Source organism: Diceros bicornis, chromosome 15, assembly GCF_020826845.1.
Source record: "Diceros bicornis minor isolate mBicDic1 chromosome 15, mDicBic1.mat.cur, whole genome shotgun sequence".
In the NCBI taxonomy this organism is placed as follows: domain Eukaryota; kingdom Metazoa; phylum Chordata; class Mammalia; order Perissodactyla; family Rhinocerotidae; genus Diceros; species Diceros bicornis.
In genome coordinates this window covers 22,754,392-22,775,642 of record NC_080754.1, presented here as the reverse complement: position 1 = coordinate 22,775,642, position 21,251 = coordinate 22,754,392, and the positions used below count along the sequence as shown (strand labels likewise).

At 36.8% G+C, this 21,251-nt stretch overlaps 1 protein-coding gene across 4 annotated transcripts in view; it reads left to right on the top strand.

Annotated features, from left to right (window-relative positions):
- The window catches only part of IQCB1 (IQ motif containing B1), a 45,500-nt gene extending 24,453 nt beyond the window's left edge, over positions 1–21,047 (top strand). For 3 of the 4 annotated variants that reach the window (XM_058555884.1, XM_058555885.1, XM_058555888.1), the window contains 7 exons: positions 1,940–2,049; positions 2,665–2,774; positions 9,717–9,859; positions 11,497–11,645; positions 17,504–17,635; positions 19,123–19,279; positions 20,464–21,047. In XM_058555884.1, coding sequence (XP_058411867.1) covers positions 1,940–2,049; positions 2,665–2,774; positions 9,717–9,859; positions 11,497–11,645; positions 17,504–17,635; positions 19,123–19,279; positions 20,464–20,693 — 1,031 coding nt within the window. In that variant the 3' untranslated portion in view covers positions 20,694–21,047. The remainder of the gene's footprint in view (positions 1–1,939; positions 2,050–2,664; positions 2,775–9,716; positions 9,860–11,496; positions 11,646–17,503; positions 17,636–19,122; positions 19,280–20,463) is intronic. The other variant, XM_058555889.1, reaches the window with a different exon arrangement.
- Positions 21,048–21,251: the final 204 nt, after the last annotated feature.

Sequence of the window (21,251 nt, the reverse complement as noted above, 5' to 3'; positions counted from 1 at the left end):
TCAGTAACTAAAGTGTGTAGATAAAACCCTATCACAACAGATACCAATTCAGGAAACAGTTTTTATGTAATCAGGCTATCTTCCTGTCTCAGCAGATGGCATATGGTACTTTGTTATTGAGGTTACGATGAATATTTATTCCCTCTATGACCAAAAGTTTGTGTGTTGAATATACCATATAGTACAGTAAAAATAACGACCAAAAAGATTGGTGACCTTACCAGGACTAGTTTTACTGGAGAATATAGAGCTGATTGACAGCACTTTTGATTTTTGCATCAATTAATACTCTTCAACTCCTTCACCACCTTTTCTCAAAAAGAAAAAAAATCTCGCTCACTTCCAAAATCAAACGTGTATGTGAATAAAAAGTTGGAAAATTTGAGGAGGAAGGAGCTCAGTGTATTACCATTCCCATATACTAACTTTCATTTAATTGAGCATTTACTATGTCAGATACTATTGTACATACTTAGTGTGCATTAAAATATTTAATCTTCATAACAATGCTGTGAGATATTTACTCTTATCCTCATTTTATAGTGGAAACAGAGTATATATAGCAGTGGAAACAGAGGCATGGAAAAATTAGGTAATTTACCCAAGATCACAGTTTTTTTCCCAACTGCCAAGCAGAATTATATGTTAGCGTTGTTTTATTTTCTTTGCTAGACAGAGCCTTGAATTCATTACAATATATTTTCTTATTCAACATGGTCAGGAAATATGCCTCTAGGTCATTAAATATACTTCTTAATACAGGGTTATATTATATGGAAATTTTTAAAGATTAGACTTTATATTTAGAGATTAAACTTTTAAAGATTAAACTTTATATTTTATATAGCCTACCATTTCTAGGCTAGGTATGCATTTAATACCAAAACTATTACAGTGGCCTTTTAATCATTCTGGATGACTTAGAAGGCACTTTAGTAGCTTACCTTGTATCAGTCATTACTGTGAACATTATAATTATTTTATATGTTATAGGAATAGAGAGGGGGAGAAAGTGTCGGTAATAGAACTCTCTAGTTGATATAGTGCCAGATATACATTTCTTGATTCTGTATTTAGATTTCTTCTATAGAAATGTGAATGTCCCACAGAGTTCATTATAAAGAAATTTCACCTTAATGGATTTGTCTCCCTTTTTTTCCTCAATAGTAAAGCTTATTCAGTTTCCTCAAGATATTTTACAATTATTAGTACTGCTGAGAACTTGAGTCTTGAAGAGTGTATAAGGCATGGAAAGATCCATATAGTGGCTTCCCCAGTTGTATACTCCAATGCCATTTTACTTGTTTATATTGCATACACGCATTATAATACATTATTCCCACATGCCGTGGAAACAGTACTTACTTTGTACCTTATACTACTACTGTTTTATTTTGGAATGAAAATGCAATATTTTAGTATTATAGTACTTCTCCTGTAACATCTGCTCAGGAACCTATTGATTTTCCCCAGATTACATACATTACTGTGTATTTTTATTTAATAATAACTTTAATTAATAATGGCTAATGGTAGCCTGCTTCAGTGCTTCTGTACGGTAGGCATTTACTCAGTATGTACTCATTACCTTTTTAAAAAATGTTTTGATTTGAGGTATTTATGTTCAAACAAAGAAAATTATAAATCTCTACTCTTTGACTTACCACAATGATTCTACTCCCTTTTTTTTAATTAGAGAGATTGACTAGACAAATTTTGCTTCAGATCTTACAAGTAAGCACATAAAAACTCTTAGGACAGAGAAATGTCTTAACGACCTCAGTCTAGAAGTCTTTGAGCATAGGAAAAAGAAAAATCATGTGACTAGTCTTATGTTCATTTGTTTCTAAACCAGACTTTTTAACCTCAAGTTAATACTGATTAGATAACAAAATCATATTTTATTAGTAATAGTTGTACCTTTGTTATTCCATTTCAGGCCTCAGAAGTCTACTAAATAAACAAGAGCCCGGGACAGAGTTTAGTCAAGAACTTAGACAGCTCATTGGCCTTTTAAACCCTAAGGCCTATCAGGAAGTAGAAGAACAGGTATTAAATTATAAAAATAATTTGCACAATATTTGCTAACAGTTCAGTAAACATTTAGTTTCAAAATATTGGAGAGTGGTAGTCTCTTGAATCTTATTTGCTCTCTTTCTCCCTTTCTTTACTTATTTCTCCCTGAGATCCAGAGCAGCCATATTTTGTTGGGGAAAGGGGTTGTTTATGGACTATGGACTGAATTTTTAACCCCAGAGCTTTTTTTTTAGCTAGTACAAAGAGTTCTTCATACCCTTGAATCCTTGAATAAGTGAGGCCGGGCATAAGAAGTCAAGCAAAGAAGTTAAAGCATTAAATAAGCAGAACTATGAAATCCTTGTCAAGGGAGTAAAAGTGAGATTAATCAGGGAGAATTTGGAGATAACCAAACTATATCTTGAATACGTTCTAGGTGTTGTCTAACTGAGCCTAATGTACCTCCTTTGGAAGGCCAGGTTTAATATCCTCAGGCCTTCCCTGTCCTGGGCCTATGAAAATGTTGCCTCCTGCCCAACTTATTAGAGATGGAGATTAATACTTGCCCAGGCTTAATATTTTAAGAGGTAAACTTCTAAAAGACTTTTGTAGAGATGTCTCTAAATTAATTCTGGCTTTTAATTTCAGAAACTACATCAAGCAGCTTGCTTGATTCAAGCTTATTGGAAGGGTTTCCAAACTAGAAAGAGATTAAAGAAGCTTCCATCTGCTGTGATTACTTTGCAGAGGAGTTTCAGGTAAAAAATTTTAGTGAGAGGAATGATGATCTAAGCAGGCTGCTAGATACGTCTTATTAGAGTACTGCTGAGAGAAAACTTAAGGTTTTTGTTTTTTGGGGTTTTTTTTTCCAATTTTTTAATCAGTTTCTTTTACTCTTTTTTTTTTTTTTTAACTTTATTTATTTATTTTTTTCCCCCAAAGCCCCAGTAGATAGTGCTATGTCATAGCTGCATATCCTTCTATTTGCTGTATGTGGGATACGGCCTCAGCATGGCCAGAGAAGCGGTGCGTCGGTACGCGCCCGGGATCCGAACCCGGGCCGCCAGCAGCGGAGTGCGCACACTTAGCCGCTAAGCCACGGAGCCGGCCCCAGTTTCTTTTACTCTTGCTTTCATTCTTGTTCCATACATTTCTGAGTACCAGCACTCCAGTAACCAGATGACTTTCAAAGCAGAGGATATAATGTAAGACAGGAATCTATTGTAACAAATACACAATCCTATTCACTTAATAAGACTTCCTTTGGGGCCAAGCCTACAGAGGGAGCCAGTGATAGTAATTATCTTATTAAACCCTTAAAACCAAAAATTGCCATAATTGTTCATATGTAATTATGATAAAAACATGCATAAGTATATAAAGGTTTAAGTATATTAACCTGATTTTCCTCAGTAAGTATGGCATGGATAGGTAATGGTCATTGAGATAGAACATAGTTTATCATTTATCTCTGTTTCAAGTGGACTAAAAATGAAATACTGAAGACATGACCCAGTTTTTGATATGACTGATTTTAGTTCACTAAAGTGAAACTTGCTTATTTCAGAAGTCAATTTTTTTTAAGAAAACTGAAACTATTTTAATAACTGCAGCTGCATTTCTCAGTTATAAAAATGTTTTAAAATAGTGAACTAAAATTTAGCTTTAAGTTGGGGTGCATGAGATATCACCTCTGAGATGGCTCTACTTTATCATAAATCACCTAAGAGCTAAGTTGTGTGTGTGCATGTGTTCTTTCCATTGCCTCTAAGAATCTGGATTGGTTAGTGGTGGATATTGAAGCCCCTCTGGCTAACTGTGTCCCTTAGTGGACATCCTTTTCATTGATGAAAGTTTCCTTCAGAGAAGAAAAGATAGCTTATTAATATTATTGGGAATGAGTTTTGTTGGTAGCAAAAAAAAAACACATTAATTTTTTAAACAGGTTTTAAGTGCCTAATATATGCCAGAGGCTATGCTCAGTATTGGGATTGTTAAACAGACTTGAGTTTGTATACCATCTCAGCGATTTATGAGCTGAATGACCTTGGATAAGTTGCCCCACCTCTCTCAGCCTCAAATTTTCCATCTATATAAAATGGGGATAATTTTCTATGTACCACACAAGATTAAAGTCATATAAAGTTTTTTAGCATATTACCTGGCACTTAGAAAATGGAGGGGGCCGAGGAATGCACATGAATGCATATGGCACATTTTTTGCCCTTGAAGATTTATAAATCTAGTTAGATAAACAGATCTGTGAAATAAATAGTACTCGTGGGAGGCAAATATAATCCATTCCAGCATTGCTCAAAAGTTTTTCTATCGTACAAGCCATTTCTTAAAAAACATTAAGAAAGGATTCCTTTGGTCAAATAAATAAGGGAAATGGATACTTTGAGAGTCACAATGTACATTCTTCTGTTCAGGAATCTGAGATGTTCTTGAGATAGCCTTGCCTTCTGTTGTGAACTCAGGTAGAGTAGTTATTACTTATGGATTCTACCTGCTATCATTCTCAGCTATCTGTCCTCTTACATTTAAAGGTACCACTATACCATAGATTCAGACCTTTAATGTGTAGTCTCAGAATAGTTGCCAAATTTGCCAGTTTACTTTCTCTTGCAATATGTAAAATCTTTATTTAAAAGTATCCCAGGATTACAGATTTTGTCCACTTAGAAGTATATCCATTGAATCTAGTTAATATTCCACTATTTTAAAATAGAAATTCCATTGCTTTATGTAACAAAACCAGATCTGTTAGAAATATTTCCATTACAAGAGATTAGCTGTGAAGCCAAAATGATTTAAATCTCACATTATAATGAGTTTGTTTCCTTTTCAGTATTTGGAGTCTGAAGTTTTAGGACAGACTAAAGTATAGCTTTAACCTTTAGGTCCTATTTACTTTTGTAATTTCAAGTTTGCTCTAGGCTTCTGTTAGTTGCAACAGTTTATGCAAATTTCTCTTGCTTCCTTTATAGCTAGGCTTTCTGCAAAGGTTATTTCTGTCTCTTTGTGGTCAGGTAATTATCTGAGAGTAATTTCCTCCTCCCATGCTTTTTGGGGGGAAGGACTGCCCACCGCTCACAATTATGGGCCCAGATTCATCAGTGCCCTTGAGATTCAACAAGAGCCACTCTTTTATAGTCACACCCCTGCTAAAGCACTTTCGTGGGGGTTTCTTTTTTATTTAATTGTTTTTCATGGTCAGAAACTTTATTTTCTGTTAAGTACTCTTTTCCTCAGCAAGGTTTTCTGTAGCAGCTGTCAGCTGCTCCAGTTACCTTTGGGAAACCTCACAATTTACCTGCCTCTACCATGGTGTTGATATTTAGGTGTCTTAATTATACGTGCTTGACTTTGTAGGAGAAGAAAACAGTTTTTTCCTCTACCCATCTTAGGTTCATTGGCTGGGGCCATGAAAATTAGACTGACAAAAAAAATCGGATTAACGAGAAAAACGGTTTATTCACACATGCAATGCACATCACGCAGAAGAAACTTGACATGATGAGTAACTCAAAGAGGTAGTTAGAACTTGGGCTTATATTTATATAGATCTTAACGAAGAATAATAAATTTGTAGAGAGGTGACAGGTGACAAGAAAAGAGTTTTAGGCTTCCAAGGGTAGCAAGCTGTGGGAAGGTAAATGTATTGGGGAAACTATTGGAAGATATGGGTTATTTGTGCAGGTTCATCTTGGTGCCAACTTTCCATCTTCTTCATGACCATAAAACTTCCTTGGGAGGGGGGATTTATGGTACTCCTCATTTCTCAGACATTTCTGCTTTTAGTCAGATAAGGGAAGCTCCTATGAAGGCTTCTTTCTGCATTTTTGACTCTCATTTGCCTCCAGCTCAAAATAATCTTTATGCCAAAGTGGCATGTTCTGCTACCCTTCAGCTTCCCCTTGAAACAGCTCCTTAAGGGCAGAACTGTGTCTCTTCTCTGTTTGCCTCAGGGACAGTACCAAGCAGGCAGCAATCACTCAGATAAATGTTGTTTGAGTTGATAAACAGAACCCATCAACAACTCATATGTTCATACTTATTATTCTACACAGAGGAATTCCTGGAGAATTCCTGATGTCTTGGCAGCAGATAGTTTGGTCAGCTCCCTCTTCGATGTTAAAGATTCATGTTAATTAAATGTAAATCATGGAATGTACTTATATAAATTATTTTGAGAATATGATATCTGATTGATCATTTCCTTTTCAGAAGTACAATACAAATGCCAGATGGCCAAATGCCTACTCTTTCTTATAATGAAACCAGTTAAATGAATAATTTTAAATTTTGAGTGATTATGGAAACTTTTACCCACAAAATAACTAGAATGTTCCTAAGGAAGGGAGTAAACATTTAAAATCACATTAATTCCTAATGGTTTAAAACATGAAATTAAAGCATATGAATCCAGAAACATGCATAAATACAATTTATAGTCATTATTTCAGTTACTGAACCTCACTTCTCTATTGTCTTCCTGGTTTGTATTTTATTTCCACCTGCATGCTCCATGGTCTTTTCCATTTCGCCACATTTTATGCCTAAACTGTTTCCCAAACCCAGTTCTCTGACAGATTAAAGGTCCTAGCAATGCAGTTTTAATGATTACTGTTTCTGATACTCATAGTATATTAAAAATATTGATAATTAAGAATCAAGATGAACAGACAACCCACCAGCTGGGAGAAAATATTTGCAAAACATATATCTGACAAGGGGTTAATCTCCATAATATATAAAGAACTCACACAACTGAACAACAAAAAAACAAACAATCCGATCAAAAAATGGGCAGAGGAAATGAACAGACACTTCTCCAAAGAAGATATGCAGATAGCCAATAGGCACATGAAAAGATGTTCAACATCATTAATCTTCAGGGAAATGCAAATCAAAACAACACTAAGATATCACCTCACACCTGTTAGAATGGCTATAATCACCAAGACAAAAAACAACAAATGTTGGAGAGGATGTGGAGAAACAGGAACCCTCATACACAGCTGGTGGGAATGCAAACTGGTGCAGCCTCTATGGAAAACAGTATGGAGATTCCTCAATGAATTAAAAATAGAAATACCCTATGATCCAGCCATCCCACTACTGGGAATCTATCCAACGAACCTGAAATCAACAATCCAAAGAGGCTTATGCACTCATCTGTTCACTGCAGCATTATTCCCTATAGCCAAGAAGTGGAAGCAACCTAAGTGTCCCTCAACTGGTGATTGGATGAGGAAGATGTGGTATATATATACAATGGAATACTACTCAGCCATAAAAAAAGACAGAGTCGTCCCATTTGCAACAACATGGATGGGCCTGGAGGGTATTATGGTTTTTTGTTTTGTTTTGTTTTTTGTGAGGAAGATCGGCCCTGAGCTAACATCTGCCAATCCTCCTCTTTTTTTGCTGAGGAAGACTGGCCCTGCGCTAACATCCATGCCCATCCTCCTCCACCTTATGTGGGACGCCGCCACAGCATGGCTTCACAAGTGGCGCATCGGTGCGTGCCCGGGATCCGAACTGGCGAACCCCGGGCCGCCTCAGCGGAGTGCGCGCACTTAACCACTTGTGCCACCGGGCTGGCCCTCGAGAGTATTATGTTAAGCGAAATAAGCCAGAAAGAGAAAAACAAACACTGTATGATCTCACTCATGTGGAATATAAACCAACCCATGGACAGAGAAAACTGTATTGTGGTTACCAGGGGCAGTGGGGTAGCGGGTGGGCACAGGGGCTGAAGGGAGACATATATATGGTGATGGACAAACAAAAGTGTACAACCCCAAATTTCACAATGTTATAAACTATTAAAACATCAATAAAAAAAGCAAAAAAAAATTGGTAATTAGACATTAATCTATGGTAAAATAGAAGTTAGAAACAGAGGTGTGTTTTGTTAGTCACTTTGAAAGGAGATTCTGTTTGGGGCACATTCTCTTTTACCCTCCATTAAGTAGGTGAAGGACAAAACGTTCTTATAGACATGCTATACAACCCAGAACTTTTGGAGGGGGAGTTCTGTAGGTGAGGCAAGTTGCCATCAGCCATTCTTTGGGAAGAGGAAGGCCCTTACTTGATCTCCAACTCTCAGGAGGAACAAGAGATACTTAGAAACTAGTCAACTCACCCTACATCCTCTCTGGAACCCCTTCTCCTTTTGGCGTATACAAATACTTGAGGGTCTTCTTGACCTTTGATAATAGGGTTAAGAAAGATGTTTTGAAACAATTAAACCCTCAACTCTGGCCTAAATGGAAAGCCAAAGAAAACTTAAATTGTAATTGGTAGCAGTTAAGAAATTGTAAGAAAACAAGCAAAAACTATGCAGACACCCCCACACAAAATTTTATCAAAATAATTTTGTGAGTTTTCCTTCTCTGCTTTGAAATATTTCCTTTTAAAGTTGTATTATGCTTAATTGTTTTTGCTTTTTCAAAAGAAATTGAGTTAAAAATCATTAGAATCCTCTCTAACTACACCATTATGATGCCTGCCTGTTAGGACTGCAAAGCTGTAGCTAAGGTACCACACTTGTTGACAGTTTAATTCTAAGAAAAGAATCTAAGAGAAAGGAAATGGTCTTGAGTGAGACACATGCAAAGTAGGTCCATAGAGATAAAATAAATAATGCATTCTGTTTTTTTTTTCTTATCCTCTTTAGTTTCTTTTTCTATGTGTATCTGAAGGCATTTTGAGTATATTGACTATAGACTAATACTTATGATCTCCTTATATAGTGATGTAGGAAGCAAAAATGGGTAGAAATGGCTAAGGAGAAATTTCAGTGAATAAAAGCAGATAATACAGAAATGCTAATTAAAGTTTTTGTGGCCACATGAAAATTTTTATAATCAGTTATAAAAATATTAGTCAATAGTTGAAAAATAAACATAGGAATAAAATTGAAATCATCCATAATCACACCAAGCAGTGAAAATCCCTGTTGAAATTTTAATGTTTGTTTGAAATTTTTATTTTTTCATAGTTCATAGCGTCTCATCCAGTGAATGAACCAGTAATTTATCCTTTTTTTTGGGGAGGGGGGGAAGGTCAGCCCTGCGCTAACATCTGCCAATCCTCCTCTTTTTGCTGAGGAAGACTGGCCCTGGGCTAACATCCGTGCCCATCTTCCTCCACTTTATATGGACGCTGCCACATCATGGTCCGACAAGTGGTGTGTCGGTCAGCGCCCGGGATCCAAACCGGCAAACTCCAGGCCGCCACAGCGGAGCGCACACACCTAACTGCTTGCGCCACCAGGCCGGCCCCAGTATTTATCCATTTCACTATTGTGGAACATACAGTTTGTTTTCAGCTTGTTGCTGTTGTAGTGCTATAGAGAATATAAAGTTTTACATACATAGCAGATTTTTTTAAGAAAATTATTAGAAATGGAATTAATTAGTTGACATTTTTAAGGCTTTTGATTTGTATGTTAAATATTTCTCAGACTTTTGATGCATATATCCAGATATTTCTCCAGAAAGGTGGTACAGCAGCAGCACGTGAAAACTTACTTCATCATACTCTAACAACACTAGGAATTATCTTAAAAAAATTTTTTTTCTGTCTGTATTTATATGATTACTAGTGAAGTTAGGCACTTTTTCATATACTTCTTGGGTAGACATGATTTATGGAAATTGTGTGTAAGTTATTTGTTTCCATCGCAGATCTAAACGAACAAAAATATTACTGAAGCTAAATAGGCAGAAGGAAGAAGAAGACCGCAGATTACGATTGCAACTTCAAAGACAGAGAGCCATGAGACTTTCCAGAGAATTACGGCTGAGTATGCTTGAAATAGTTCATCCAGGTGGGTGGCATTATCAGTTTTATAAATGTAATAAGAATGGTTAGGGTATCATTTAATAAGCCAAATTTTCTAGCTACCTGACGATTTCCTTTATTTAATTTGGACCATTTCTCTGTTTCTCCTTTTTCAGATAAACCTTATTAAATCTCTTGAGTCGAAAAAAAAATTACTATTTTTTCTGATTAAGGTCTGTTAATTGATGATGAGCAATCTCTATACTGGTTTTTCTTTTCTTTCAGATAAATTAGTAAACATAAAAATTTATGCTAAAAGATAACTGTCAGTGACATAAAGAAAGAATCCCCTTGAATTTAAGTAAGGACTTAGAATATTGCTACATTCTGCCATCAGAACTTTACTTATACTCCAGCACAGACCTTATGACACATTCTTGCCACCTTTGACACACTAAGTTGAAATTAAAGTGTAATCTGGGAAAATCTGGGTAGTTTCAAGATTCTTTTTGCATTCTTCCCTTCCTCTGCTACTACTCATTCCCAGTGTCCTTCACTAGCCTCTTATTTCTCTTTCCCTTAAATATAGATGCTCCCCATGGTTCCATCCTCACCCCGTTATTCTCATGTTGCTTTTCCTAGGGTATCCCATCCATAACTGTAGCTTTAACTACCGACTAAGTGCTTACCACTCTGAGATCTTGTCTGCATCCTCATCCTCTCTTCTAAGCTCTAGACCAGCACTGCCTGATAGAACTTTCTACAAAATGAAATGTTCTATATCTGCACTCTCCAATACCGTAGCCATTGGCTAGAGGTGGCTGTTGAGTACTTGAAATGTGGCTAGTGCACTTGAGGACCTAAATTTTTAATTTTACTTTATTTAAATTTGAGTAGCCATTTGTGGCTAGTGTCTACTACATTGCACAACTCAGCTTTGTAGCCAGCTGCCTATTGGGTAGCTTTACTTAGATATACACAGGCATCCCAGAAACTAGTCCTTATCTCCCCTCACTGATTTCCTATCTCTCTCTTCCCCGTCTCAGATCATTGTACTAACAATCTACTCAGTTTCCCATCTGTGAGACATCCTAAAGTTCTTTCCCTCTCTCACCTCCATATCCAGTCGGTCATTAAATCCTGTCAATTTTTTGTACTCTCTCAAATACATCCTTTTTTATTGTTACCTTCTACTTCCTTTTCTATCACTTAGCTACTGTGAACCCTGGGCTATATGCTGACCAATACCTAGAAAGTAAAAAGAAAGTAATCTGTAGAACCAAGTGAGTGACTGAAGAGAAATTTAGAAGCACGCAGAGTAGATAACACATACACACGTTTTGCCCTTTCCTTCTGGTGGTACTGAATGACTTCCTAAACATGTTCTTGTGATTCTTTTTTCTAAATGTTCTTGCTATTAGATTTTCAGCCCTTTTTCATTCCTCTGACAAGAAATTATATGAGTTTTTACTCTAAAGAAACTCCATAATCTGAGAACGCTTTGGAGCTCTTTGTTGCTAAAATCTTAGAGCCATTGTAAAATAATAGAATTGGGATAATCAGTGAACAATACTGAAAAAAATAAAAATTCTGCGAGATTGTTGTTACTATCATTGTCCTGATTCCAGAACTTGAGAAAGCATAGAAGTGAGTATGTTGTAATAGTGTCTGTCATCTTTTTAGGCCAAGTGGAAAAACATAATCGGGAAATAGAAGATAAATCAGCATTGATTATCCAGAAACATTGGAGAGGGTACAGGGAAAGGAAAAATTTTCGCCAACAGAGGCCATCTCTCACGGAGTATAAAGCAGCTGTCACACTTCAAAGAGCAGTGAGTCTAATGTAGTAAAAAGAATACTAGATTAGGAGATAAAAACATGGGTTCAAACCTAACTTTGCTATTTACCTGCTGTAAAGTCTTGGTCAAGTCACTTAGCTCTTTTGAGCCTTAGTTTCTTCCTCTATAAAATAAGAACCTCCTTACCCCTGGCCAAACTGATTTAGATACTCAGTCCTTAGTACTTCCATAGACCCTTGTACATTTACCATACTGCAATGTTGTTATTTGTTAATTTTTTTTCTTTCTTACTTGGGCTGTGAGCATCTCAAGGATAAGGAACTAAGTCTTATTTATTGTTGTCAGCTCTCTGCATGTGTTTGATATGTGAATGGATGTCTACCCTACCTTTTTCACTCAGTTGTTATGTGGATCAGATGATCTGATTTATGGGAAAGTATTTTGTAAATTACAAAGTCCCATGCAAGTGCAACATATCATATTTGATGTTTTTTAATGCACAGAAAATGTATTAGATATAATTAGATCATTATAATTCTTGAATTATAGAATAGTATTCTTAAATAATAATTTTCCTGGGACTTATCTGGAGCATAGTAATATTTTACTGCCTTGAAAGAGCACAGCACAAGGCTATTTATTTCATTTAATGGCCAGTTTCCTAATAGCCAGTTATTCACTTATATGTGGTTAACTTTCATATTAGGACTTCAGGTCATATAGCATTTAATTTTACAATTTCTTATTGTTGAACTTCAGGTCAGTTTCACTTTTTCACAGTAATAGATTTTGAACAGTCTGTTGAATTTTCTGTGAATAACCTTTTACCAAGATTTTTTAAAACCATTTAAAAAACAGAGTAAAGTACTAGGGAAATGGAAAGAGATGTCTACCACTTCCTTCTTCCTCAGGCTTTTCTAGGGATCTCAGGCTATATCTGCAACAAACAGTCCTGCACCATCACTGAATCACACCCACACCTGCTGTTTACCCTCTGCTAAACAAGGCCATCTAAGCATTACCCTGTGGATATCAGTGTTGGAGACACTTCCTTTAGAGAAATCCTTGGTTCTATTCTAATACTTTTACCTCATGGCTGCCTCCTTTTTAAACTCTTTCCTGTCAAAGAATCAACTGAGTCCTTATTAAGTTGACTTACTACCTTGCCTGATTTAGATAAGCCCGGTACTTTGTAAAAGGGTCCTCTATTCTTCTTCTTTTTTTTTTTTTTTTGTTAAAGATTTTATTTATTTATTTTTCCCCCAAAGCCCCAGTAGATAGTTGTCTGTCATAGCTGCACATCCTTCTAGTTGCTGCATGTGGGACGCGGCCTCAGCATGGCCAGAGGAGCGGTGCGTCGGTGCGCACCCGGGATCCAAACCCTGGCCGCCGGCAGCGGAGCGCGCACGCTTAACCCCTAAGCCATGGGGCCGGCCCGGGTCCTCTATTCTTAAGTGAGATACCTCAGTTTGTCCACCATTCCCCAGAGAGAGAAGCAGGGGTCATCAAAGGAAGATATCTGTGGGCTGTGAAGACATAGTTGTTTGGATTTTCATGCTTTCCTTTGGCATAAGAGGAAAAGAAGTCACGTCTGCCTCATATCTTCCCCACCCAAAAAAAGGAGTATCGGTCTCCATTGAAGTAAGAACAAAAAGGGATGTGTCAAGGTCTTGTTTATAGTCTTTGCAGCTCACTAGTAAAAATAACAGTGAAATCAAAGCAAAACTAGACTTCAGAAATAGAAATATAGAAAATAGAAAAAGAAAAAAGAGGATTATTTTCAAAGAGGGAAAAGAGAAAGAAAAATGATAAAGTACAGAGAGAAGAAAAAGGAATGTAATAGAGAAAATTAGAACAGGGCAATGGTCAGTAAAGGACACATTTTACCATATTTTTGAATCATCTATTTCTAAGATATATTCTAGGCTTACCCTATCCAATACAGTAGCCACTAACCACATGTGGCTATTGAGTACTTCACATGTAGCTAGTCCAAATTGAGATGTGTTGTAAATGTAAAATACCTATCAGATTTTGAAGACTTAGCATGGAAAAAAAAAGTGTAAACTATCTCATTAATAATTTTTTATATTGATTACATGTTGAAATGCTAATATTTTACATATGTTGAGTTATAATATGTTTACATAAATCGGTATTTGCAAAATATTAATTTCACCTATTTCTTTTTACTTTTTTAATGTGCCTACTTGAAAATTTAAAATTACATATGTGACTTGCATCATATTTCTATTAGCACTGCAATTGACCTTGGTAAGAAAGAAAAGGAAATAATAATTCATCAGTTTAACAGAAAGGAGTAGGAATATCATTTCAATGAACTTGTGTCTCAGGAGGAACTGGTTATTAATGTCCTTGGTAGAGGAAGAACTGTTCTTTACCTTCTGTCTCTCCCTTACTTTGTGTAAAAGCAGAGGCACTGTTTCTCAGGTAGCTAAAAATAGAGAAAATCTTATGTAAACTTGCTAATTTCAAATTATACATCGTTACTTGCATAGACAAGTTGGAGTTCTCTGTAGTTGATTTAGTGTTGAAATTAAATTTGAGGTAAAAGTTAGCTGCCTTTTCCCTTTTAATGCTCCAGGATTTTCTTCTCTTGCTTTCTCATCTCTTAGGAAGCTCAGAAGGAATGTGATGGTTGCTGGTGTCTGGTCTCTAGAGCCAGAAGGATAGCTAATACTTGCTACTTGATTATAGCAGAAAATTACTACAGCACTATTATACATATCCATCACAGACCAACCACAAAAGCACTTAGTGAAACAAACCATTGGCAGTTGAGAAAATAAATAAAAACTGGGAGATAAATACAATTTCAGAGAGTCCTGAAATGACAAAGAATGAGGAAAAGACAGAGAGAAAAGTCAAGGTGGGCTTTTCTGATACAGGAGCAGAGATTCCTTTGTTCTGGAACCTTTACTCTGAAGTTCCCAGCATAGCATCATAAGTGGTAGGGTGATACTAAAAACAGGAGGTAGAGAAGAGAGAGAAGGAGAAACAAGGAAGAAAAATCAAGTAAAGAGAATAGAAGGAGAGGTCTCTCAACAGGAGGATGCAAGCATAGTTGAAAGCTCGAGTACCATACTAAAAATGGGAATATTAGGGAAATTTTATATACTGAATGTGAAGACCTCCAGCCCTTTTTTTCTTCTCAGCTCCCGGAGTACAGTGAGGCTTATATCCTGCAAACAGTAAATTGAAAGCATTTTCTTTGGGAAATCTAAACAGCCCAAGAGAAAAGTCATAAGTATACTCACAATGGGGTACCCCAACAAAACAGCCCAGTTCAGCACCCTAGGTTGAAGTACACAATAGATAAACCCTACACACCTGCTCAGAATTTTTAAACAGCTTTTTACTGCCTACTCTTAAATATCGGCTGAAAGTATCACTGTACATCTGAGGAAAGGTAAGACCAAAACAAACAGAATAAACTACTTGGTAGAAATAAAGATATTGCAGGAATAAGAAAACTTTTAAAAGTCTATTAATTCCTCACAGACTTAAGGGAAAATAATACATGAAACAAAACTAAGATGCTACATAGGAGGTAACAAATAGAATAAAATTTAACAGGAAACATAAAAGACATAATAAAAGGGCTGGGAAAGAAGGTTTGGGAAATCTCCTAGGAAAGAAAAGATAACCAGTCCAGGAGTCAAACATCCAAACATTTGAAACAAAGAATACAAAAAAAAAAACCTGAGGAGAGGAAATCAAATAATTCAAGATTTCCCAGAACTGAATGTCAGGAGTTTTAGATTAAAAGGACTGACTAAATGTCCAATACAATGACAGAAGCACACTCACATTTATTTCACATTACTATGAAATACTCTGGGGACAAAAATACTTCTCAGTAGCATCACTGGAAGCTAAAAGGTACTGGAGTAAGGCTGTCACATGTTTGAGGGAAAATGATTTCCAGCTAGAATTCTATACCCAACCAAACCATCAGTTAAAAGTAAAGATAAACTAAAGACATTTTTTTTTTTTTTGTGAGGAGATCAGCCCTGTGCTAACATCCGCCAATCCTCCTCTTTTTTTTTTGCTGAGGAAGACGGCCCTGGGCTAACATCCATGCCCATCTTCCTCCACTTTATATGGGACGCCGCCACAGCATGGCTTGCCAAGCAGTGCGTCGGTGCGCGCCCGGGATCTGAACCAGCGAACCCTGGGCCGCGACAGCGGAGCGCGCGCACCCAACCGCTTGCGCCAGCGGGCCGGCCCCTAAAGACATTTTTATGCATCACAAAGTCTCTAAAACAAAGGAATAACCCAAGCAAGAGACAACATGGAATCCAGGAAACAGAAAGGAAAGATGGAAAGGAGGCACCAAGATGATGGTGAATGGAGACCTCAGGATGACAGCTATGCACCAGTCATAGAGAACAGTCAGTCCAGATTGGAGCAGGTCAGAAAGCTCTAGAAAATGTGTGTCCAAGAACATGAATTTGATAGAATGCCTGATGTGTTTTAATGTATTGACAATTAGGGCAGTGTTTGTGGTATATAATCGGTGGTAAGTGTATAGAAAACTAAGCACAGGAAAACAATAGAATATTAATTCCAGTGAAAATAAAAAATGTGCAAGGAAGGAAAAGTAATCATCATATACTATATGGCTCAAAAATGATAGCCTTATATGTAGTCATAATTATGTAAACACAACATTAACTAAAATTGATATAATAATGTTGGAGGTTTGAAGATATAGCAAGTATGTAGGAGTGCAAGCAGCAAAAGAGCGCTAAATCCTTACCTTCCGTTCAAGAAAGTCAATAGAAAATGCTTATATCTGGAAAATCAAAGAAAAGTAGATAGAGATAAACATAAAAGGAAAACCCAAAGTGTTAAAGTTGTTGTCTTTGGGGGAGGGGGCAGGATAAGTGGGCAGAGACTAAATAGCTTTTTTATTAATAATTCTTGTAAAACTGACATGTTAAACAATAGAATTACATCAACACTTTTTTGGAAAGTGTTCAACAGTGAAATATTTTAGGATTTGCAGGCCATGTGGTCTCTTGCAACTATTCACCTCTACAGTTGTAGCACAAAGGAAGCTGTAGACGGTATGTAAACAAATGAGCATGACTGTGATTCCATAAAACGTTATTTGGAGACACTGAATTTTGAATTTCGTATACTTTATACATCGCAAAATATTCTTTTCCTTTTGAAATTTGTAACCATATAAAATGTGCAAAACCATTGTTCACTCTCCGGCCATTCAAAAACAGGCTGTAGGCTGGATTTGGCCTGTGGCCATAATTTGCCAACCCTTGCCTTAAACAATGTGAGCATGTAACTTTGATGAAAATAAAAATTACAAAGAAAGGAGAAGAATGAAAAAAAAAGTTGGGTATAATAATTTCAAATATTTTCTGTTACAAAATTTCTTGTTTTACCAAGAGTCCTTTCTGAAGGACATGAGGAAGAACATTCATTTACCAAGCTTTTTCTTATATACTGTCTCTTTGATCTTTATAATCCTGTAGGCTAAGTAGAATTGGGGTCCTTGTTTTCTGTAGACATAGAACATGTCCTATAGAGATCAAGTGACTTACTCAAAATCATACAGTTTATAAGGGACTAGAATTGAGACTATAATCCAATGCGTATTTCTTATATTTTCCTCTTTATTGCTTACTGTACAAATAGTACATGAATATATCCTTTAAAAATATTAAAACACTACAGAAGAATATAATTAAAAAGTCATTGTCCGCCCTCACCCCTGTCACAATCCCATCCCTCTCCCCATATACACTCAGAATTAACTGTTACAGTGTGGTTGCTACTATATGTTGTTGTAAGAAGAAAATAGTTCTTTTAGGGAAGAAAAATCACAAATCTCTCTTTTTTTTCAGGCTCTTAAATTCCTAGCAAAGTGCCGTAAGAAAAAGAAACTATTTGCTCATTGGCAAGGACTCAGAGAACTCACTGATGCACGCAGAGTTGAACTGAAGCGACAAGTGGATGACTATGTCAGAAGACATCCAGTATGTAGGCCATGATATCAGTGCTACATTATTTCAGTGCATGATATTCACCAACAAAGCAGTGTCTCAGATGTATATGTACATGTCTTATTGGTATAAGGTAATGCAGTTGCTTTACCGTAGAGTTCATGGATTTGGAGTCTTCTTATAATTACATGGGCCATAGAAGTATAGTCAGTAGTAAAGACTTTGCTTCAAGTCAGTTATTTTCCATACTGCATCAGCAAGACTGCGTTCACATCCGCACCAACATTTTTTGTTTTTACATTCTGATGGGTGTGAAGAGGTATTGTGATTTGGGTTTGTATTTCCCTAATGATTAGTGATTTTGAACATCTTTTCATGTATTTATTTGCCAGTTATATATGTTTTTTGGAGAAGTGTCTAGTCAAGTCCTTTGCCTGTTTTTAAATCAGGTTGTTTTTTGTTGTTGAGTTTTAAGAGTTCCCTATGTATTCTGAATATTAATCCCTTATCAGATATATGATTTGGAAATATTTTCTCCCATTCTGTGGGCTGTCTTTTTACTCTATTGATAATGTCTTTTGATGCACAAAAGCTTTTAATTTGAAGAAATACAATTTGTCTATTTTTTCTTTTTTTACCTGTGCTTTCAGTATCATATCCAAGAAATCACTGCCAAATCCAATGTCATGAAGTTTTTCTGCTATCTTTTCTTCTAAAAGTTTTATAGCTTTAGCTCTTACATTTTAGATCTTTGATCTCTATTTTTTTTAATGCACTATGTGTTATTTTGATGCATACTCTTATTTAAAAAAAGGAAGTGCTGCTTTAGCCATACTCTAGTGTAGGTGTTTAAAATTCTGTGGCTGAAAAGTAGAGTGTTAACTGGAATAGGGCTGCCTCCAAGATCTAGGAAGTGGAATATTTGAGAAAGCTGTGGTGTCAGAAGCTTTATCAGCTTCAAAGTTAAGATTATTTCATCCTTGTCCAAACTAATTACTTAAGTTCCTTTAAAGTAGCTGGCTAGCCAAAAGAGTATGGTCCTTTGGCTGGTTTTGTCCCTTGTTCAATGAAATCAGTAGTTAAAATATTATAATATTAGATAATATGACATATAACATTAGGTAAGTTTGGGAGTGGGGATAGGATGAGAAGTAAGATACTCTATCTGGTGGGGTCCAGAACAAAAGAGTTGGCCTTGTTACTCCTCTTCCAGCCCGGGGTCTTTACCAAACCATTTGTAATTTTCAGTATGATCTCTCCATCGTATCTCTTCTACCAGAATGCCACATTGTGTGGGGAAGTAAGGTATGGAAGGATACCAAAAAGAAACTTTCCCAACTGCATTTTCATCTAAAGCTGCTTTTAAGAAGCTATTTATTGCTTGCACAAGAGTACAAGGTAGACATCAATCATAATATTCAATTGAAAAGTGAGAGACAGCTAAGCATTCTGGAACCTCGGCTAAGTGGTTGGGTGAAAGAAACTTTGATATATATGTTGTTCCTGTCCTCTGTTCCCAGGGCTCTCCGATGTCAGAAGTGACCAGCAGGGAGCTTCATTCCCAAGCACAAGAACGGCTGCAGCACTACTTCATGGGCAGGGCCCTGGAAGAGAGAGCCCAGCAGCACAGGGAGGCTCTGATGGCCCAGATCAGCACCAACATTGAACAGTTACTGAGTATGTGCTCATTCCATTTTTGTTTCCAAAAAAAGAACAACCTATGCAAGATTTTGTGACATCCAAAATCTTCAGAGGGAAAACTCCATTTAATGGTCTATTAGCCCATCTTCTGTCCTTAGAAATTTCTAAATCTAGATCATACTAGTACACAATGTTTTCAAATGATGTAGATCCCATAACCTCCTTCTAGACTGCTTCCCCCAGCCTTGCTATCATTCACGTGTATCAACTCAGACAAAGTTATTAATTTTAAAGATACTGAGCCCTACTAGCCAGGTTCTGTTATGTAGTCTCAGAAGCTTTTGATCATATTTTAGAAGTAGATGACAGTAGTTACAGTGCCATTTTATAATTTTTAATGAATTGCTTTCATCTGCTCCTCATAACCACTGGTGCATTTAATGAGAGTTCCCATCCATGAAGCCACAGTGCTTCAGTCAGCCTCTGAAACACTTTTAGTATATGTGGCATAGGAAGGGCCAGGGTTCTCTATTTAATGCCATTACTTGCAAAGTTTGTATTTTTGAATGGGTAGATGGCTATAACTGATCCTCTCATCTATAGGATGGGGTTTCGCTGTTATTTTAAAAGTTCTTGTTCTTTAAGCCATCTAAAAAAGTCTACATCTTTCTTTTTTTCCTGAGGAAGATTTGCCTTGAGCTAACATCTGTTGCCAATCTTCCTCTTTTTTTTTGCTTGAGGAAGATTTGCCCTGAGCTAAACATCTGTTGCCAGTCTTCCTCTTTTTTTTTGCTTGGGGAAGATTAGCCCTGAGCTAACATCTGTACCAGTCTTGCTCTACTATGTATGCGGGTTGCCGCCACAGCGTTGCTGATGAGTGGTGTAGGTCCATGCCTGGGATCCAAACCTGCGAACCCAGGCCGCCAAAGTGGAGTGCATGAACTTAACCACTGCGCCACAGGGCCAGCCCCCAAAAAATCTACATCATTTTTTATTCTTTTCTTTTAAGTACAGAATGGGGTACGGGGGGCAGTTGATGCCAGTCACAGCTACAACTTATGAATAGTCATGCGCCATCTCTAGCTAGCAGTGATAATAGATTCAGAGTTGGAACCCTGTTCCTGCCTACTATTTCAGAGGTCCAACTGTGTAGTTTCCAAGTTCCTATTTGTTTGGTGTAGAACTCTTCTACTCACCTGTTTATTTTCTGTTTACTACAGAGGCACCAAGTCTGAAGGAGGCAGAAGGGAAAGAACCTGAGCTCTTCCTGAGTAGATCCAGGCCTGTGGCAGCCAAGGCCAAGCAGGCCCATCTCACCACCCTGAAGCACATACAAGCACCCTGGTGGAAGAAGCTTGGAGAAGAAGCAGGAGATGAGATTGATGTCCCAAAGGATGAGCTTAGTGTAGAGTTAGGAACTTTATTCATTGGTGGAACCAAACCCCCTTAAGAAGTTACCCTGAGAAATTACACATATTTTATATTTCAGGAGATTATATTGGTTCTGCCTCTGGCTTGCTAGTAGACTAGAGCTATCTTAACTCATGGTTTTCCAGAGGTTCCTCTCCGAACAAGACTTGCAAGCAGTAAGCAGAGTTATCTTCTACCTCTATCTTAGTTCTCTTTTTATTTTTTACCACACACCCATCCCTGGCCACACACACAAATTGGGGTGCTGTTTATCGTGGAACTAAACAGCATGGCATTCTATTGCTTATATGAAATGTGATATATATATATATGTTTTTGCTTCTGCTGTTTTCCAACTAAACATGTTTTCTAAATAAATATTTTCAACAGTTCTGAAAAACTTGTCAGAATTACTTCAACTTTTCACATTTATTATTTAGATTCTTGTTTTTCTGTTAATATAGGAAGTGTGCTCCTGGCCTTTATTAAGGTGAGGAAAAGAAATGGTCAATTGAAGGATATTTGTCTATTTTCTACAAAACAGTGTTTGAACTCAATTTCTACCTTGTTATTTCTAAAAAGAACTACATTAAAAAAT